A 16,395-nucleotide genomic window follows, 5' to 3' on the forward strand; every position below is an offset into this window, starting at 1 on the left:
CACAGAAATTCTAAGACATTGCAACTGAACACACATTTTTGGAAAAAGTTGAAAATAATCAGATATTGTGATTAGACAATTTAAATAATTACAACCATAGCTGTGAACCGGACTGTTCTGAATTGTGTGGGGAGCTCTGATACATATTGTTATAAAAATTAACCAAGGGACTAAACCTGTTTAAGAAGTGATTGTTCTATGGACCTAGTGGGACAGGGATACCAAAAATATAATTATCTGACTACCCAACAGCATTTTCCAAAAAAATAAAAAAAATAAAAAAATAAACAATAGCAGCCAGAATTTTCTCATAAAAGCTGTTGGTGAAAATGCACAGAACCTGTCATGGTTGGCACAGCAGACTTCCATTGAGTTCTCTTCAAAAGCTCACATACTTCTGTCATACCATTTGTAAAAGCATCCCTTTAAATACAATTTGCAAATAACTGCTAAGCCATACATTACAAGATGAAGTTGAAAGAATTCAATAAAAATACATTTCAGTCCATCTGTGTTTTTAAGGAAAGACCTCTAACAGTGGCTGTTTAATGGGAAATGAACAGGAAAGAAAAAGCTGGCTTAGTCACTGGGATGTTAGAATCAAAACAACAGCAACACAGAGGCTCTTGCCAACCTAAAGAAGATTTCAACTCCTCAAGGCTTAGAGAACACAGGCTAGATATCCGATAAATTAACCTCTCAAATTGACTCTGAGTCAGTAAGTTCAGTGAACTAAATTTTCCTGCCGTTCTGAATGACTGCATCAGCTGGTGTTTGGCATTGAAAAATCAAACAGAGGAATTGTTTCAGAGAAATCTGCAATATTTCTACCTTTCTTCTCCAAAACCTCCCTGAATGGAATTTCTGCTGTTAATAAAATACATGAATTTGCAACACTTGTCCTGTTTATTTTAAAAGTGGGAGACAGGTCAAAATACAGAAGGATTTGGGGCAGTATCAAAAAAATGTGTGACAGGTGCAGGCCTGGCTGGGTTATCTTTTCTTTCCGAGAGCCAGGGTAGTTCAAAGGCTTGGCAAACTCACAGCTTGTGCACAAGGTGGTTGCGGAGATCTTGTGTGATATCTTCATGCCAAGACTTCCTCATGGCTGCAGCAGAGGGGGGCGTGGCAGAAGGCATGGAACCCATGTTCCCCACACCATCATTCATCAAACTGGGCAGAGGATTCAAATTAAACACTATTTGGCTTCAACCTGCTGAGAGAAAGTAACCCCACCTCCACCCGCAATAGGTGAAAAGCTCTGAACGACGAGTCGGTCTTACCTCTGTGCGTTCATGCTGTTGTGCAACATGCTGTCTGGTAGGAGGTTGGCCTGCTGGTTGGGGGGCTGAACCCCGACTCCACCATTCACTCCCATTGAGTTTCCACCTAAAAAGACAAGTTTCATGGGTGTTGCGTTCAATGATCGTGGGATCACATTCGAAATATCTTGTGCTGGAAAAAGATGCATCTTCCAAGGATGAGACAGTCCAAAACCCTGCGTCAGGGACAGGAGGCCAGTAGGGAAAACAATCCTGAGATGTTCTCCTTACTCAGCTCAATGTGGGCTGCACAGCACAAGATCCAGTGGCCATGTATAGAATACCTCTTTTGTCTATTTGATACTCACCATCTCCCTACCTCCCTACAATAAAATAACCATGTGGAAGAGCAGGAATAAAAATAAAATTGTTTCAACATATACATTTTTCTAGCATCAAACTTCTTCTCTGGGGAGGCTAAAGATTAATCTGTGAGTTTTAGAAGAGTGCCTGTGATGTACAACGTACAGTTCTTTGCAAAATATGAATATTGAATATGTGAATATTGTGAAATGTGAATATTGAACAGATAATGGCAATACAACAAAAATAAACAGACTAACCCATGGCATTCAGAGTCCTCATACTTGGCTGCCCCTGCAGTCCCTGGTTTGGCATATTGGCCTGTGGTGGCTGCTGTGGCATCTGGTTGCCCTGGTAAGTAAGGCCAAGGGCCGCGTAAGCCCTCTCTATGGAGCTGGGGTCAATCTGGTTGGGAGGATTCAGGTTTGGAGAACTGGACTGTCCACCCGGCACCCCCGAACCTAAAGAATTCACCAAACCCACCCCAGCACTGCTGACGAGAGCTGCAAGAATGTGAGAAGATGCAAGAAGAAAAGGGGACATAATGTCTGGTGAGAGAAAGAACGGGAGGCATTAAGCCTACCATTATGAACATAAATGTTACTAACATACCACTAGTAAGTGTATTTTTCCCAGACAAAACATATGAACAGCTTAGCATTACAATACAAAAGAGTGAGAAATACTCACACTGCTGGTTTCTCTTGTCACCAGCATTTTTCAGTGGCAGGCAAACAGGACAGTCATGTCGTGTGCAGTTCTTCCAATGAGAGATAATCTGTCTGGATGAGGCACAATGCGCCACTGGGAGAGAAAAGTTTAGGGAAAAGGATGAGAAATGAATCGGTAAAGAGAGAGAAACAGGGAGAACAATGAAGTAAATGAAAACAGTGACAGAAAGACGGAGTGAAAAGGAGAAGCGAGGCCAAAGACTAGGAATGTTACTGCATGAGTCATTCAGCATAATGAGTCAATGACAAGATGAAGACCATGTTTACATAAAGGAGGAAAGAGTATTAACACAATAGCAAGAAAGATCACAAAATCCTATTCTGATACACAAAATAATGAACATCCAAGGGGCAAATGGACATACATCTCCCCGTTGCAGATTTGGAAAGGTCCATCTCTTGCAGGGTTCTAGAGTAGGGTAGTCGTCTCTAAAAGACCGTGAATTTGTCTCCCTTGTTTAAAGGGAAGCACGAATGGTGAAAGAAACTATGAGTTCTCTGGATCATTTGAGATAGGGATTAATGGTCTTTCATGATTGCTGTCACTTCGGCCATCAATGTACACATGGCATCATGAGACAAAGAGGTGTGCTGCTGGAGAAGCACTGCATCTAGCATTCTTCTGGCCATCCCAATCAGCCATTCCCATGAACAAGCCATGCATAAGGCCTTTGGAAGATTGAAGTCCCAAAAACATCCTTGCTGGTTTAGGTACCTCCCTATGGTGGTTTCTGACCAGTCTCTACTCTTCTAGGCTCTTCGCAGGCTCCTATGACATTGTGGCAGAAATGTGTTCTCCATTGTTTGGGTGGTCCTCTTATCATAAAGTATCCATGTAGGACGCTCATGTAGCCGGACGTATCCATTGAGTTGATGACTTCAATGTGCATTGCTCTGGAGCTCACACTGCTGGGGTTTACTGGCCACCACTCACACCCTTTTGGATGTCTGATGGTTATGAACTCTCTTATGAGCTGTGATAATGACTTAATTTCCTTGGGATAGTTCATCTGGAAGCTCATACTTAAAGAATCAAAGTCTGAGAACCTTTGAAAAACCATGCTGACAGTTTCCTCTTGGTGTTGAATCTTAACATTTGCACCTGGGTCAACCCAGTCAAAAGACCGGGGTGTTGTTTTTGTTCAGGGGCTTGGACAGAAAGGTATGTCTTGTGAAGCATAAGGCATTGGCTGTCTTGATGCGTGGTCATCTGAGCTATCTTCTGTATGTATATAGTGCCACTGCTCAGATCTTGTGGTTTAGAGGAACGGTAGACTTCATTATGAATGTAAAAGTAGAAATAGATTTGTTGTCCATGTTACCAATGACCATTTTACGGTTTGTGTAGAACATGATAGAATCTATTAGTAGTAAAGTACATCATTAAGAGAAACACCTAAGTGTTGGACTATCGAATCAAACACTGCCCAATCTTGGCAAAGTGTATTGCCTTGTAAGTCTAGGTAAGTATTTTCACACTCCACACACTCCTACTGTTGCAGAGTCCTTTGCAAGAGGAGTAGTCAAACTCCAATGCTGAAAGCAGTTCCTCTTTTCTTTGACAAAGTTCTTCCCATCATCCAAACTTTTTGTTTTGAGGGTTTTCATCATTTCATCAGGAGGTGTGATTTGCGAAGAATAGGAAAGATTTTGTTCAGGTCATTGTTGCCATGCTCAAGACTGTTTGTGCTTGGATTAGTTGTGGAAACATATGTTTTCTGAACCATGACAGTAGCCTTTGTACTCTTCAGGGAAGCCTTTTCAGACTTTTCAGTAGGACTGCTAATAGTTGAAAAGGTGAAGCTTGGTTCATTCCTCTTCCTTACCTCAAAGCACAAGAACTTGGTAAAGAACTCAAACATTGGGAGCAGTCCTCCATTTTCATCCTTGAACTATGCACCAGTAAGACATCCATTTGTCTTGAAGTCTGTAGGGCACTACAATAGTATTGGCTCAATGCCTCGGGGAGTATCAAAGTAGGAATGGGCTTAAAGATATCCATCCTCCATAGTACCCTGCAGTTCCATTAACAAATCAGAAAACTCTTAAACTTTATATTATCTTTTGCTGACACTTATAGGAAGCTGTCAAGTCCGTTTAAGAGGGATATTTCAATGACTTCAGGTGCTGCATAACATTCCCTAAGATGTTCCCAGTCTGTCCAGAGGGCTAAGCCTGGATTTGTTTTGTACACTGACCTTAAATGATAAAATGGTTGCTGGACACTTTTCTGAGCCATTTAGCGAGTAAGTCCAATCACTCATTAGCAATGAGGCCAAACCCTCAATTTGCATTGTAGAATAAAGATTTCTAAGCACATTAGTATTGAGGTCCATCATCAAATTGATACAAACTTTAGCTTACCAAGTCACATAAAGCCAGGCACTGGGCTAACTGTCCCCTTGAAGGTTCCTCATTATTAGCTACAGACACATACTGGGGATAATGGGGCTGTGCTAAGCTAATCGGTTGAGTTGGAAATATCTTTGAATCGCCCTCACTCCCCATACGCAGGAATTTCCATTTATCTAAGAAAAGGTAAACACTATCAAAATTATTTCCACCTGACATAGGGGTATTAGTACGGTTAACATGTCGCATCCCTTTAGGAGAAACATGTTGTCGGGTGGAAAAAAAAAGCTTGTTTTGGGCTCGACTGAAAAACAGCATCTGGAAAGAGCTGTTATGGTTAGGGATCAGCCTTTGTGACTGCTTCTGCTGCGCTAGCTTAATGACCTTTATCATCTTGAGGGTTAAACTGAGAATAAACATACTCACTTGTCTGTTCCATTTTATCTCCCTCTGATGGACCTGTTCTGTCCAATAAAATCCACTTTTCTTTTGCCTCTGCTGATTCCCACACAGCTACTTCTGCTTCAGCGGCTGCTGTTTCTCCCTGGCTGGCTAATGTTTCCAACTCAGCATCTTTCTCTGCTCTCTCTATATATTAAAATAATAATGTTACATTAACAATAATGTTACCTACATTTCTGACTCTGCATGGAGATTGATACAATCTAATTGAACATTTTCTTTTATTTTACAAAAAGAAGGAATATGGCTGCTCTGTTGAATGTATGAACGGACATAACTCCATTCTCAGATTTACATCTAGTTACAACATGACCTGATGATCAGTGAAATGTTTGTGAATCTTTGCATGCTAACAAGGTAATCACTAAGGTATTTGAGGAGTGATTTCATGTTGTTTATGTTAAATATGTTGCAGTAGTATTTGAACACTGTGTTTAAATGGCAACCAGACACAATAGGGACTTTGAAAGCGGGTGACTGAACTGAATCAAGCTAACTAATACAATGTATGGGGAAAGCTGAAAATGAAGCCCCCAAGACAGTGAGGGAAGGACAAGATTCATTTTTCAATTTAACTGATATGGAAGAATTTCATGTATGCCCACCAACGGCACAGATAACTGTAACTTAAAAGAGGGGAACTTTAAACACTGTCTAGTAATTATACAAATGGCACACCATAAAACTAGCAATCAGCGTAATTCAAAAAGTCTCACCCTGGCAGGATTTGCCAGCCTGGCAATGAGTCATGTGGTTGAGCACATTCTTCATGGTGCGGCAGTGAGGCAGGTTGCACTGCCGCACCTCTCCGTTGGCCTGCTCTCTCCTCTGGCACTTGTGCGCGTGGAGCAGGAGCACCAGCTGCTGTTGAATCAGCTTACGCTTCTCAGGGTCTGCCGTAGGAGGCGCTGCGCCGGGACCGGCCCCGACCGCACTCAGCCCAACCTGAACCCCTCCCACTGTCGGGGCTCCTCCGCTGACTGATACGCTGCCCATTCCTGCAGGCTGCTGTGGAGGCGCCTTATTACAAAGAACAGAGAAGAGACAACAACAGAAATGGGTTTCCATGATTCTGACAACACTATAAAGAAGGGGAAGATCCCTAAAACTCACTAGGGCAGGGGTGGTATTACAGGACTGAGGAGTCCATACCTCAGCAAGCTCTGTGACCATCACAGCTAATGCTCACTGAGTGAAGACATGATATAATTTATGTATCTTTATCAGTTTATGATTGGATCTAAAAAGAAATTTAAGAGCTGTATTTCATGGGCTCGGTATGTTGGCATAAATACTGCATTTATGTTTGCGGTTTTTGTTGTTGCAAGGATTGCCATTAAATAATCTAAAACTCAATACAGGGTTTTTATAGGGTTCAAAAACTCAAGATTACTATGCAAGTTGTTTAAGAAACATTACTCTCAAATCTGGTTCAATAGACTCTGGTTAAAAAGACTGGATATGATGAAAAAAAAAAACATTTTGAAAATGTTATGGCAGAGCAAGACTCTAGTGTCACTCATGATGTGAATGGACTGGGTGATAACAGAAGTCTGCTGGGGATTTTTTTTTTAAGTTTATATAGGTTTGGGGACTTCCTGAGAAGCTGTTACATCTTTAAAACCATGAGTGTAATTTCAGCAGGACACGGTTTTTGTCTTGCTACCCAGAACTGCAGAGTAACTTTTTCCATGGTTAAAACTGGTGCTCCTTGCTGGGAATTTTCAGAACAAGCGCTCAAAGTTTTGGCATATTACATAAATCAACACACATTCAGTATATTTTCATCTGAGCTCAATTACTCAATAATTATTTTTGTTAAGATTTACATTATCAGTAGATGTAGAACAAAAAAATAACGTCCGAATTGTTGTTCGGGTTTAAGCTACCTAGTTGTGTACCGTAATTAACATTATCAAAACCAAAATCAGCTGCAGTTTGCAGATAAACCCACAAATCCATCTATAATTACAGTGCAGTGATGATAACTAACATTTTATTTGGAAGTCTCATTCAAATCAGTTGACAGGTTGGCATGTGTTCTACTATTGATTTAGCTGAATGGAAAACAGATCATGGAAAGAAAATGTAAATTACCACTACAAAGTGTTGATTTTGTACAGATTTAATAGAGCTATAGCTTAATTCTTAGCAGTTTGTGAGTTCTGCTTATGTGTACGTTATCAGTCACATTGATAGGTCTTCATTTGGAGAAGGATTTGTAAATTTGCTCTGAGTCAAATCAAACCGCTATCATTCTTCATATTGACAAAGTTTGTCAAAAACACATTACACACATGTGAGATACATTGAAAGTCATGGTGTGATGTTAGCCATCACATCTGCTGGCCCCCGTTGCTCTTTCAAGTCTTCGAGCAGATCAACACGTCAGTCTGAGAATTGCTTTGTTTCTTTGGTCGTCAAAAGTTTAAGACATCTTTTGAAGATGGGCTTTATGTGTCCTTGCAATTGCAGTGACTTTCAGAGCACAAGTGTACCACTGATACACTTCCGTGCATCTCATGTGAAAAATCGAGTAAGTTGTGGTGTTTGTGATAGAATCTTGTTACAGATTTCAAGTAACGGTGTCATATTAAGACAGTGAAATTATCAAAAAATGGGACTACATGGTTGAAGTCTTGAGCCCAAATATTGATACTATGTCAATATGTGATTTATTTATTGTTTTCTTTACAGCGACACAATTTTTTTTAATATCAACAGTATCACATGACTTAATGTGATTAAAAGAGAAATCAAGAAACCCTACCATGCCAGGTATGTTTTGACATGGTGGCACCTTCTTGTCCAAGTTGAACTGGCTGCTCATATTGTTGGGAAGACCCGCCTTATTCTGTAGTTGTGGATTCAACCCTGCCCCAGGCACTGCCTGGCCACCCGGCTGGCCGTACGAGCCATAGGGGCCAGTACTAGCCATCATGTTCATCTGTGAGGGGGGGGCACACAAGACATGATGAGAAGAAAATTATTAATGATCTTTCATTATTGATGGCAACATAATTTTGTAAACTGGAAGGATTATAGTAAAACGATTGGGCTGGAGGGAAAACATTCAAATATCTTAGTGACAACCTCCCTTGTTAACATGCAAAGATTAATGAACATTTATGCAGGTGATATGCAACATAAAAAGTTAAGTATGCCTGTTTCAAGATCAGTGGACACAATAGTGTTTCCCTTATCATTAAGTGACATTGTAAATAGATGTAAATCTACAAATGGAATTATGTCCATTCATACATTCAACAGAGCAGCCATATTGTTGTTTTTAAAGTTTAGAGGAACATGGAGTTGGCATCTACCTCCATCCAAGGATTGGAAATTCAGGGGACATTATTGTTTATGTAACATAAGTATTTTAACAAACAGAATGTCCGTGATATTTACTGCCCTGGTCACTCTGACTTTAACAGATCGATTTATCACTTTTGCTATGAGAAAATATATATAGGCTGCAGTGTCACTCAGGATAAATCAATGATCTGAAATTACTATCCGATCAAAGTGAAGGCTGCTGTAAATATTTTGATTGTGAATTTGTTTTTATCAAAGATTGGCGAAGAACTAGTGAAGCAACAATTAACCTACATGAAAAACACCTTTAACACCTCCGTACACAACCTATGTCACTGGTGCACACGCAGAAGATGATGCTGCTGTGACAGTCATGACAAACAAAAAACTTTTTTTTCGGGGGGGGCACTTAGGACTTCTTGGTCCTCGTTTTAATGCTTGTGTGCATTTTGTTGTTTTTTTGTTTTAACAATTGAATGTTCGAGACACTGAAGTTTAATTCATCGTACTGCTCAGTTACATCAGCCAAATCAGCATGCTCACTTAACCCATCCACCTGCCACCACCCAAAGTCATTATTTTGTCAGATGTATAAACCTACACTGACAACTCACTCCGCTACATTGCCCAGTGCCTTTCAAAATTTTGTGGAACAACACCAGCTTTCCATCTGTTGGATTTCTTTGTTGCGCCTTTGTTACATTTATGCATGATTGTTTTCGTAATGACTGTGATTAGAGAGGCTGCAGTAATTAAATGTTTCCACTGTGAACTAGCATTTGGAATACAGTTTCTTATCTATTCACGTATGCTGCACTCAAATGTCTCACTTGTATTGTAGAAATAATTGCGATTAATATTTCTCCTGGAGTGAGTTTGCTGAATTGAATGAACTCCAATGCAATACATTTCAATGGGGTCACGTCTAAAATCCGACTGCAACCCATCTGATGCCATTCATAATTTTTACCCGACTTGTTTCACTACAGATCAACCTTATTTCCGGTTTCCGATACAGACAGGACTAATGTACTGAGTCCTACGCTACAAGACTCTTTGACTTGTGCTTTGACTGATATGGATCATGATATGATCAGGCTGCCCTCCTTGCAGGGCTGTTGATCTGGTGCTGTGACTCGGTCAGGCCATAAAACAGATATAAGGTCTGTGGTTTGTATTCCCAAGCTGTTAGCAAAGACTTTTAAACAGGTTTAATGCTTAGCTGGAGTATGATGGCCCCATCTTAAATGCTGTGAAAAAAGAGGCTCATGTGTGCTGCGTCAAGTGTGCTTACCTTGTTCAGACCTCCCGGCTGCTGTGGTCTTATCCCTGCTTGACCCCCCGGACCCATTTGTTGTTGGCCTCCCTGCTGCTGTAGTGTTTCAGCCAAAAGATTACTATTGTTGCCCATTCCCGCAGTGCCAGGGTATCCCATTCTTGGCGAGCCGTTCATCACTTGTCCCCCCATCAGGCCTGACTGCTGCTGTCCAGTGTTGCCCTTCTGGGTACCCATCATGGCAGACGTGCGATTCAGCGGTGCCACCCCACCGACCATCCCAACCTGCTGCATTATTCCAGCTTGCTGCGGCGGGCCTTGAGGGGGCATTCCTTGAGGTCCACCGGGGGAGAAATTAACACCCCCCACCATCCCCATTGAAGCCACAGGTCCTGTGCTGTTGGAAGTAGGGCCGCCCTGCTGCAATGGTGCCCCAGCACGCAAAAGCTCAGACAACTGTTTGTGTTTGGCAGCTGCATCTTGGCCTCCACCTACACCAATTCCTCCAAGAGTGGTATGGAGTGTGTTGACATCGCCCCCATTGATCAGGCCCAGGTCTGAAGAATTGATGAGCTCATCTGGGAGGTCATGTTCCAGGTCAAAGAGTGAACCAAAATCTAGAAATGAAGCACAAGAAGAGACCTGATCAACCAGGAACATAAGAATTCAGCTTGTGCCGTAAATTATTTTCTTACTATAATTATATAATGTATACCTAATTTTACAACTTTAGAAAAACTAACACTTGTTTAGAAACCATCAGCTAGTTACCTGGCGCTAACAGCTAGACATCCTGTGCATTAGTAACATTCTCTCACGGCACAGACTTCCCTTTAGAGCACATGTGTCAAACTCAAGGCCCGCGGGCCAAATGTGTCCGGCAATGTCATTTTCAATGTGGCCCGCGAGAACGTCTTTAAAGGTCTGATTGTGTTAAAATAAATAAGTAAAACACGTATATTGACCATAAACGACATTTCCCACAATTCATGTTGTGACGGCATCCCGCCATTAGATTGCAGTGTATCCACATCAATGCAGTATTCGAGCGGATATTAAAATGTCCAGGAAGAGAAAAGCTGATGCAGATGGAAGGTTGTTTTAAGAAAGATGGGAATACCAATGTATCATTTTGGATTTGAATGAGTAATACATTAAGTTATTTAACATTAAGAAGTAGTTACATTTGTTTCACATAACATTCGATTACATTTACAGTGTTACTGTTATATGTGACCCTTTGAGGGCAGCCATAATACTGATGTGGCCCTCAGTGAAAATGAGTTTGACACCCCTGGTTTAGAGCATCAGTTGTGGTTTGACGGGATGCCAAACATGGAGAGGGACCGAGTTGAGTCAAGGTGAAAAACCACAGAGGTGTAAACACTAGAGGACTTAGGTCAAGTGTGTGCATTGGATCTACAATTATTTAATGGGAACTGGTGACACAGACAAATAACAGGACGTTACTTATATCCACTACGACATGAAGCAAATGAAAGGCTTCATTATTTGACAAGATGCAGGCATATCTTCATGAGTACACAATAGTGATCCCTGAACAGCAACAACTACAAACAATGAACAGCCACATGAAACCGCATCTGTATGCATGATTTTAAAATGTCCCTTTGAGCACAATCCACATTCTTTGAAAAACATTTCTTTGAGCAGTAGCCTCAGGATCAAATACGTTCCGAGTTCAAGTATGCTCGATATCGAGATTTCGAGCAGGAATGAAATGAAAAAGACATCACTCGGTGTACGACACTGAATGAAGTCGGAGAGTTGTGAGCAATTAACGGAAAATAACATTTCCGTAAACTTCTCCCAACAGTCTTTATTGAATATTAATGGGGCACTTGATTTCATTATAACAGTAATAATGCAGAGTGTGATTTGTGGCCCTGGGTTTTCAATATTTTAATATTGCAAATCCATCTAGGATGCATGGCCAATATAGGACGACGGTACAATGATACATCTAAATTGTACTTATAATATAGGACTTGGAAAGGGTGTCCTGTCCATGCTCCGAACCGAAAGCTCTCAATGCAAAATTTCACTGTGCCTGCACAATAACAATCCTGATTCTTAAAGTCATGCGATCGGATGTCAGCGACACTTGACGTAAACATCAAATGAGCTGTGTGTGTATGTATGGGCACAAGATCTGATCTCTGTGGTTGGATGTTCAATTGCAACGTCGCAGTGTGTGGTGCGGGCCTGCATTATTCTGACTATTTTTTTCCCCTACTCTCAGGAAGTTATTGTCAGACAAATCTGACATTTTGGCTACTTGCCCTAAAATGGTCACATAGTAAACAACCTCTTCCTTCTCACACTAACAATCCCTGTGGTGGAGGCAACTGCAAAGACAGGGATTTTACAGCCTCTGCCTGCTCGATATGAGCGAAACGAGGTCGTCTTGGATGTGGGTTTTTGGACAAAATAGAGGGGGGGGGGTCGAGTGTTCCTGCAAAGTGTTCAAGTCCTGTGGCAAAGTGAGCTGCAGCTGCATTGTGACTGAGCAGTGAGACAATGGAGGGTGAACGGGGCTGATGTCGTCGGTAGAACAAGTGGGGGGGTCGGGGGTGGCAATAGGGTGGGGGGACACAAAAGCCAAAACAAAGAAGTGAAAGGGGACTTTCTGAGGCTATGAAGCATTTATTTACAACACTGGGGAGAAATTAAACGGGGCTACCTCGCTTTGACAAAAGGCCCCGTGTAACTTTAATGAAGTGCTGAACAATAGCTAGTTACTGTGCGACACTTCAACTCAAGATGTGGGTGTTTCTACGAGTAACAGCACGGCAAACACATACAGAACCCACAACTTTACACGTGTTGTCCTAAACGCGAACCCTGTCGTCAGCAAGGGGGGGAGGACGGTACCCCGGGGACGGGCTCGGTGTTTTCGCCCGGTGCACTACAACGTTACCGAGTCGAGAAGAGCCGGCTCCGGTTGGGTCGTGCGCCTAGCTAGTTAGCTAACCTGCTCGTTTATCGTTACGCTCCACGGACTCTCCCCGGGGTTCGTACCGGGAGTCGGCTAAAGGGACGCCCGTGTGGGGTCGGACGTCCGACCCGCGTTCGGCGTCACCCGGGCGGGTCAACTAGACTTTTCAAAAGGAAGCGAGTTCAACTTTGAAGCGAACCGGGGGGTGACTCGACTCTTCCATTGTTTGGGAGGTGGACCTGATCGTCCCCGGCTAGTTAGCCTGTCCATGCTAACGCTTCAAAACAACAGCCCCGCAAAGTTGCTCGCAGACCGCAAAGTCCCGCGTTCACGTTGGCCGACTAACCCGGTTCCACTGGGGATGGGGGGGGCGGCAAAACCCGCGGGTCTGCGGGAGTTAGTCGCGGGGCAACTCGAGTGTCACGCAAAGTCATTTCACTTGTGCAACTGTGGACATTTTTCGAAGAGTGAACGGTAACACAGGCAGACAAAGTTACATTTATTGTTGGGAAGAGAATGCATGCAGGTTTATTTACCGTTCCCGTCACTTGCAGACACCGAGAGAGGTGGAGAGGACAGTTTGGGCCTCTTGGCTGAAGGCGGGCCGGACTCCAGGACATTATCGGCCATATTTTTGGCGAATTTTAAAAAAACGCCGTAGATCCACGGAGGATGGGCGTATTTCCCCTATTTGCGTCTCCTAAGCCCTGCGAGAAATCCGTCTGATCGCTCCCCCGCCGCTTGGGGGACGGTAGGGGAGAAGACAGCAATGTTGAAACTCTTTTTTTCCCCTCCTCCTCCTCCTCCTCCTCAGAAGTCTCCCTCTCCGGTTTATACCTCTGCAGATATCAATCCCCCTCCCCTGTCGCAGATTCCGTTTCTTCACTGATTTGAATATGAGGAGGTGGGAAGGTGGAGTCGGCGAAAAACGAAAGCGTCCGGCCGACTGACAACCTCATGTAGCCTCTTCAGCGACGCAAGAAACGTCCCAAGATCCGTCCTCCTTGGTGCGCCCGGCTGGATCCGCCATGATCGGCGGAGAAAGCCTAGATCAGCTCCGGAGGGGCCCGGCGAGGAGTCGGGCAGGGCACGGAGGCGGCAGTCGTATTGTGATCCGCCAATGCAACTCGCCTGGTTTTCCTGTTTTTTAACTTTCGCAGCTCGTCCTCTCATGCAGCTGTTGGGAAATCCTCAGTTGCCTCTCAGCGTTCCTCACTCTCTCCCTCTGTCTCGACCAAACGTATCACGGTGCCAGATTCCCCGATCCTCCAAAAGAAAAAAGCAATCAACCGGTGCGCGTACACGCAACAGTAGTGGCTTCGGGACAGAAGTGTTACGCGGCTTGCACCGGGCAGAACAACACACATGGAGCAGCGACGTCTGTACTGCTGAATAATACTCGTACCCGCAGTTAAATCTGATTTTTTTTCCAACAAAAAAAGGTGCGATCGCACCGTGCACGACTTTCCTTGTGCATGTGCAGCCCGTGCCGTGCACTCAACGTCCGGATCCTGCAAGGCACTGGGTCAGAGAGAGACGGCGAGCTCCTATTGCACATTTGCTTGTTCTAAGTCATTTGCGCGATTTATGCCTATTGCGGCGCGGAGGGAGGCAGAAGGGGGTGGAGGTTAGGGCTACGCGGAAAATCCCGGTTTAGAAGCAAAAAAAAAAGAGAGAAAATAAAATGAACCCGTCTCCAGCGGTCGGTTCCGACGTTGTGTTTCTGTCGACTTCCGGAAGGCAATCGAAGTGTTAATTGCCAATCAGCGTGCGGTCCGATCGATCCAATGACTTTTAATCTGCACAGTACAATCCGCGGGGCGTTTAATTTTATTTTCATTCAATTTTCGTGAGGTTATTTCTCGCTTTTAAAACAGTTCAAACCTCAGATTTTTTTTTCTTTTTTTTGGATAGTAAAAATAAGAACGTTTCAGCCACTCGTCGCTTTCAGCGGGACCCGGCTCTCCATGCGAAGACAAAAAAAAAAAAAGACAAACCTCAACAAAGCGAATGTGATTTTTTAAAAAATGGGGGGTTGGGGGTTGACGGCGGCTCCTGGAGAAATTGCCCGGCTATTTCGGGACCGGATCGCTTCCGATCGGCGCGGATAAGGTGAACACCCCCCGCGGAATATTTGGGGCTGACAGAAATCCTCTCATTGACTCTTTGTGATGGAGAAAGCCCCCCTTCGTGTTGATTCTGGCAATTTGTCTCTCTTCTTCCTCCTCCTCACAGCCGTCTCTCTTTCCACCTCTCCCTCCTGCCCGGCAATTTACTTATATAATTGTCTCTGCGGACTCTTTCCTTCCTCGGCGACGGACTCATAATTCTCGGGCATGTTTGTGTGTGTTTTTCCTCCTCCTCTCGCAGTTCTCGTCCCCCCCGCGGTCGGACGCTCGGCTCTCTTCCGCCTCTGCCCTCCGCCTCGGCGAAACACCCCCTTCCTCGGATTGTGTCGGAGTATTTCCTTCTCCTGCGTTCATCTGTCACCCGCTCGCTTTTCCCTCCACGGGCGTCTTTCCTCCTCCGGGTGATGCTAGCTCCTCTCCCGGCGACTCCCGGCAGGATCCCCCCTCCCGGCGCCGACCCCCACCGCCTTTTTTTTTCCTCGTCTTTTTTTTTTTTTTTTTTTATTCTCCCCGGTAACTCTCGAGGCGGCTGTCGGTGGGTCGCTCGCCGGAGTCCGCTCCTTCCCCCGGTTATCTCCTCCCGTTTCTGACGGTCCGTCCGCACAAACAAAATGGCGGCTTGTTGTTTCCACTCCTCCAATACTGGGGGAGGGTTGGAGGTACAGAAACATTAGGCGTGGGGAGGAGGTGGTGTGGGTGTGGGAGTGGGTGTGGGGTCTTCGTAAGTGTTCGGGACTGTCCGGAATCGCGTTCCGTGGGATCTCACGGCGGGCGACCGACGTCCACCCCGGAGGGGACAGCGGAGCACCGGCCGCCGTCCGGGCTACGCGACGTCCCGTTGGAAAGCAGTGGACCGGAACTATCTCAGCTTCTGAACTAATAACAAAAAAAATTAAAAAAAAAAAAATTAAAAAAAAAACGCCTGGAGTCAAATAGACGTCATGGTTTGTTGCAAAAAAACCACCACAGTTGATTTTAAAAATAAATTGAATTATCCTAAGCGTTTATCATTTAATGCCATTTCTGTAGGCGGTGAAACGGTGAAGGCGCGACAAGCATGTTGGGACTGGGGCGCCATATTAAGAGGATCAGCCAGGGCTGCTCAGATTGAAAAAAATGTTTTTTCCATTGTTTAGTTTCTCGCCACACGATACCGCAGCCTGCTATAGCTGACTGACTTTTCCAATTTTCCAGAAAAAAATACAATAAAATGAATAAAAGCTGCTTTTCAATGCCTAAACCAACAAATGTCCTCCCAAGATGGCGCCACCAGTTTACACCACATGCTGCTAAGAAAATATTTCATTCTTTGGTTCAATTTTTCACACTTGTTTTACATACTTTTAATGGAGCTGAATTAGTGAAGGGCCTGTTCAAACTTTAAAGTTAGTATCTATATATTTTTTTTGTTATCCCAATTATGTTATAGTGACAAAAGATTGCACATCCCCAAATAAGAAAAAGATTGGAATGGAAATGGAAAATGCAAATTGGAAAAGCAACCACAACGGCGGTGACATACTTTCCTTTGACAACAATTTACACT

The 16,395-nt window shown here is 43.8% G+C and overlaps 1 protein-coding gene across 2 annotated transcripts in view; it reads right to left on the reverse strand.

Moving 5' to 3' along the window:
* Window positions 1-15,680, reverse strand: part of ep300b (EP300 lysine acetyltransferase b) — a 42,990-nt gene extending 27,310 nt beyond the window's left edge. For both annotated transcript variants that reach the window (XM_086170570.1, XM_086170569.1), the window contains exons 1-8: window positions 13,257-15,680; window positions 9,780-10,378; window positions 7,941-8,117; window positions 5,887-6,190; window positions 2,316-2,429; window positions 1,886-2,128; window positions 1,284-1,389; window positions 1,045-1,173 (exon numbers count right to left, since the gene is read on the reverse strand). In XM_086170570.1, coding sequence (XP_086026696.1) covers window positions 1,045-1,173; window positions 1,284-1,389; window positions 1,886-2,128; window positions 2,316-2,429; window positions 5,887-6,190; window positions 7,941-8,117; window positions 9,780-10,378; window positions 13,257-13,350 — 1,766 coding nt within the window. In that variant the 5' untranslated portion in view covers window positions 13,351-15,680. The remainder of the gene's footprint in view (window positions 1-1,044; window positions 1,174-1,283; window positions 1,390-1,885; window positions 2,129-2,315; window positions 2,430-5,886; window positions 6,191-7,940; window positions 8,118-9,779; window positions 10,379-13,256) is intronic.
* Window positions 15,681-16,395: the final 715 nt, after the last annotated feature.

The sequence above is a fragment of the Fistularia commersonii genome, chromosome 23 (genome assembly GCF_037954325.1).
Source record: "Fistularia commersonii isolate RoL2024-O1a breed Wild chromosome 23, RoL_Fcom_v1.0, whole genome shotgun sequence".
Taxonomy (NCBI): Eukaryota; Metazoa; Chordata; class Actinopteri; order Syngnathiformes; family Fistulariidae; genus Fistularia; species Fistularia commersonii.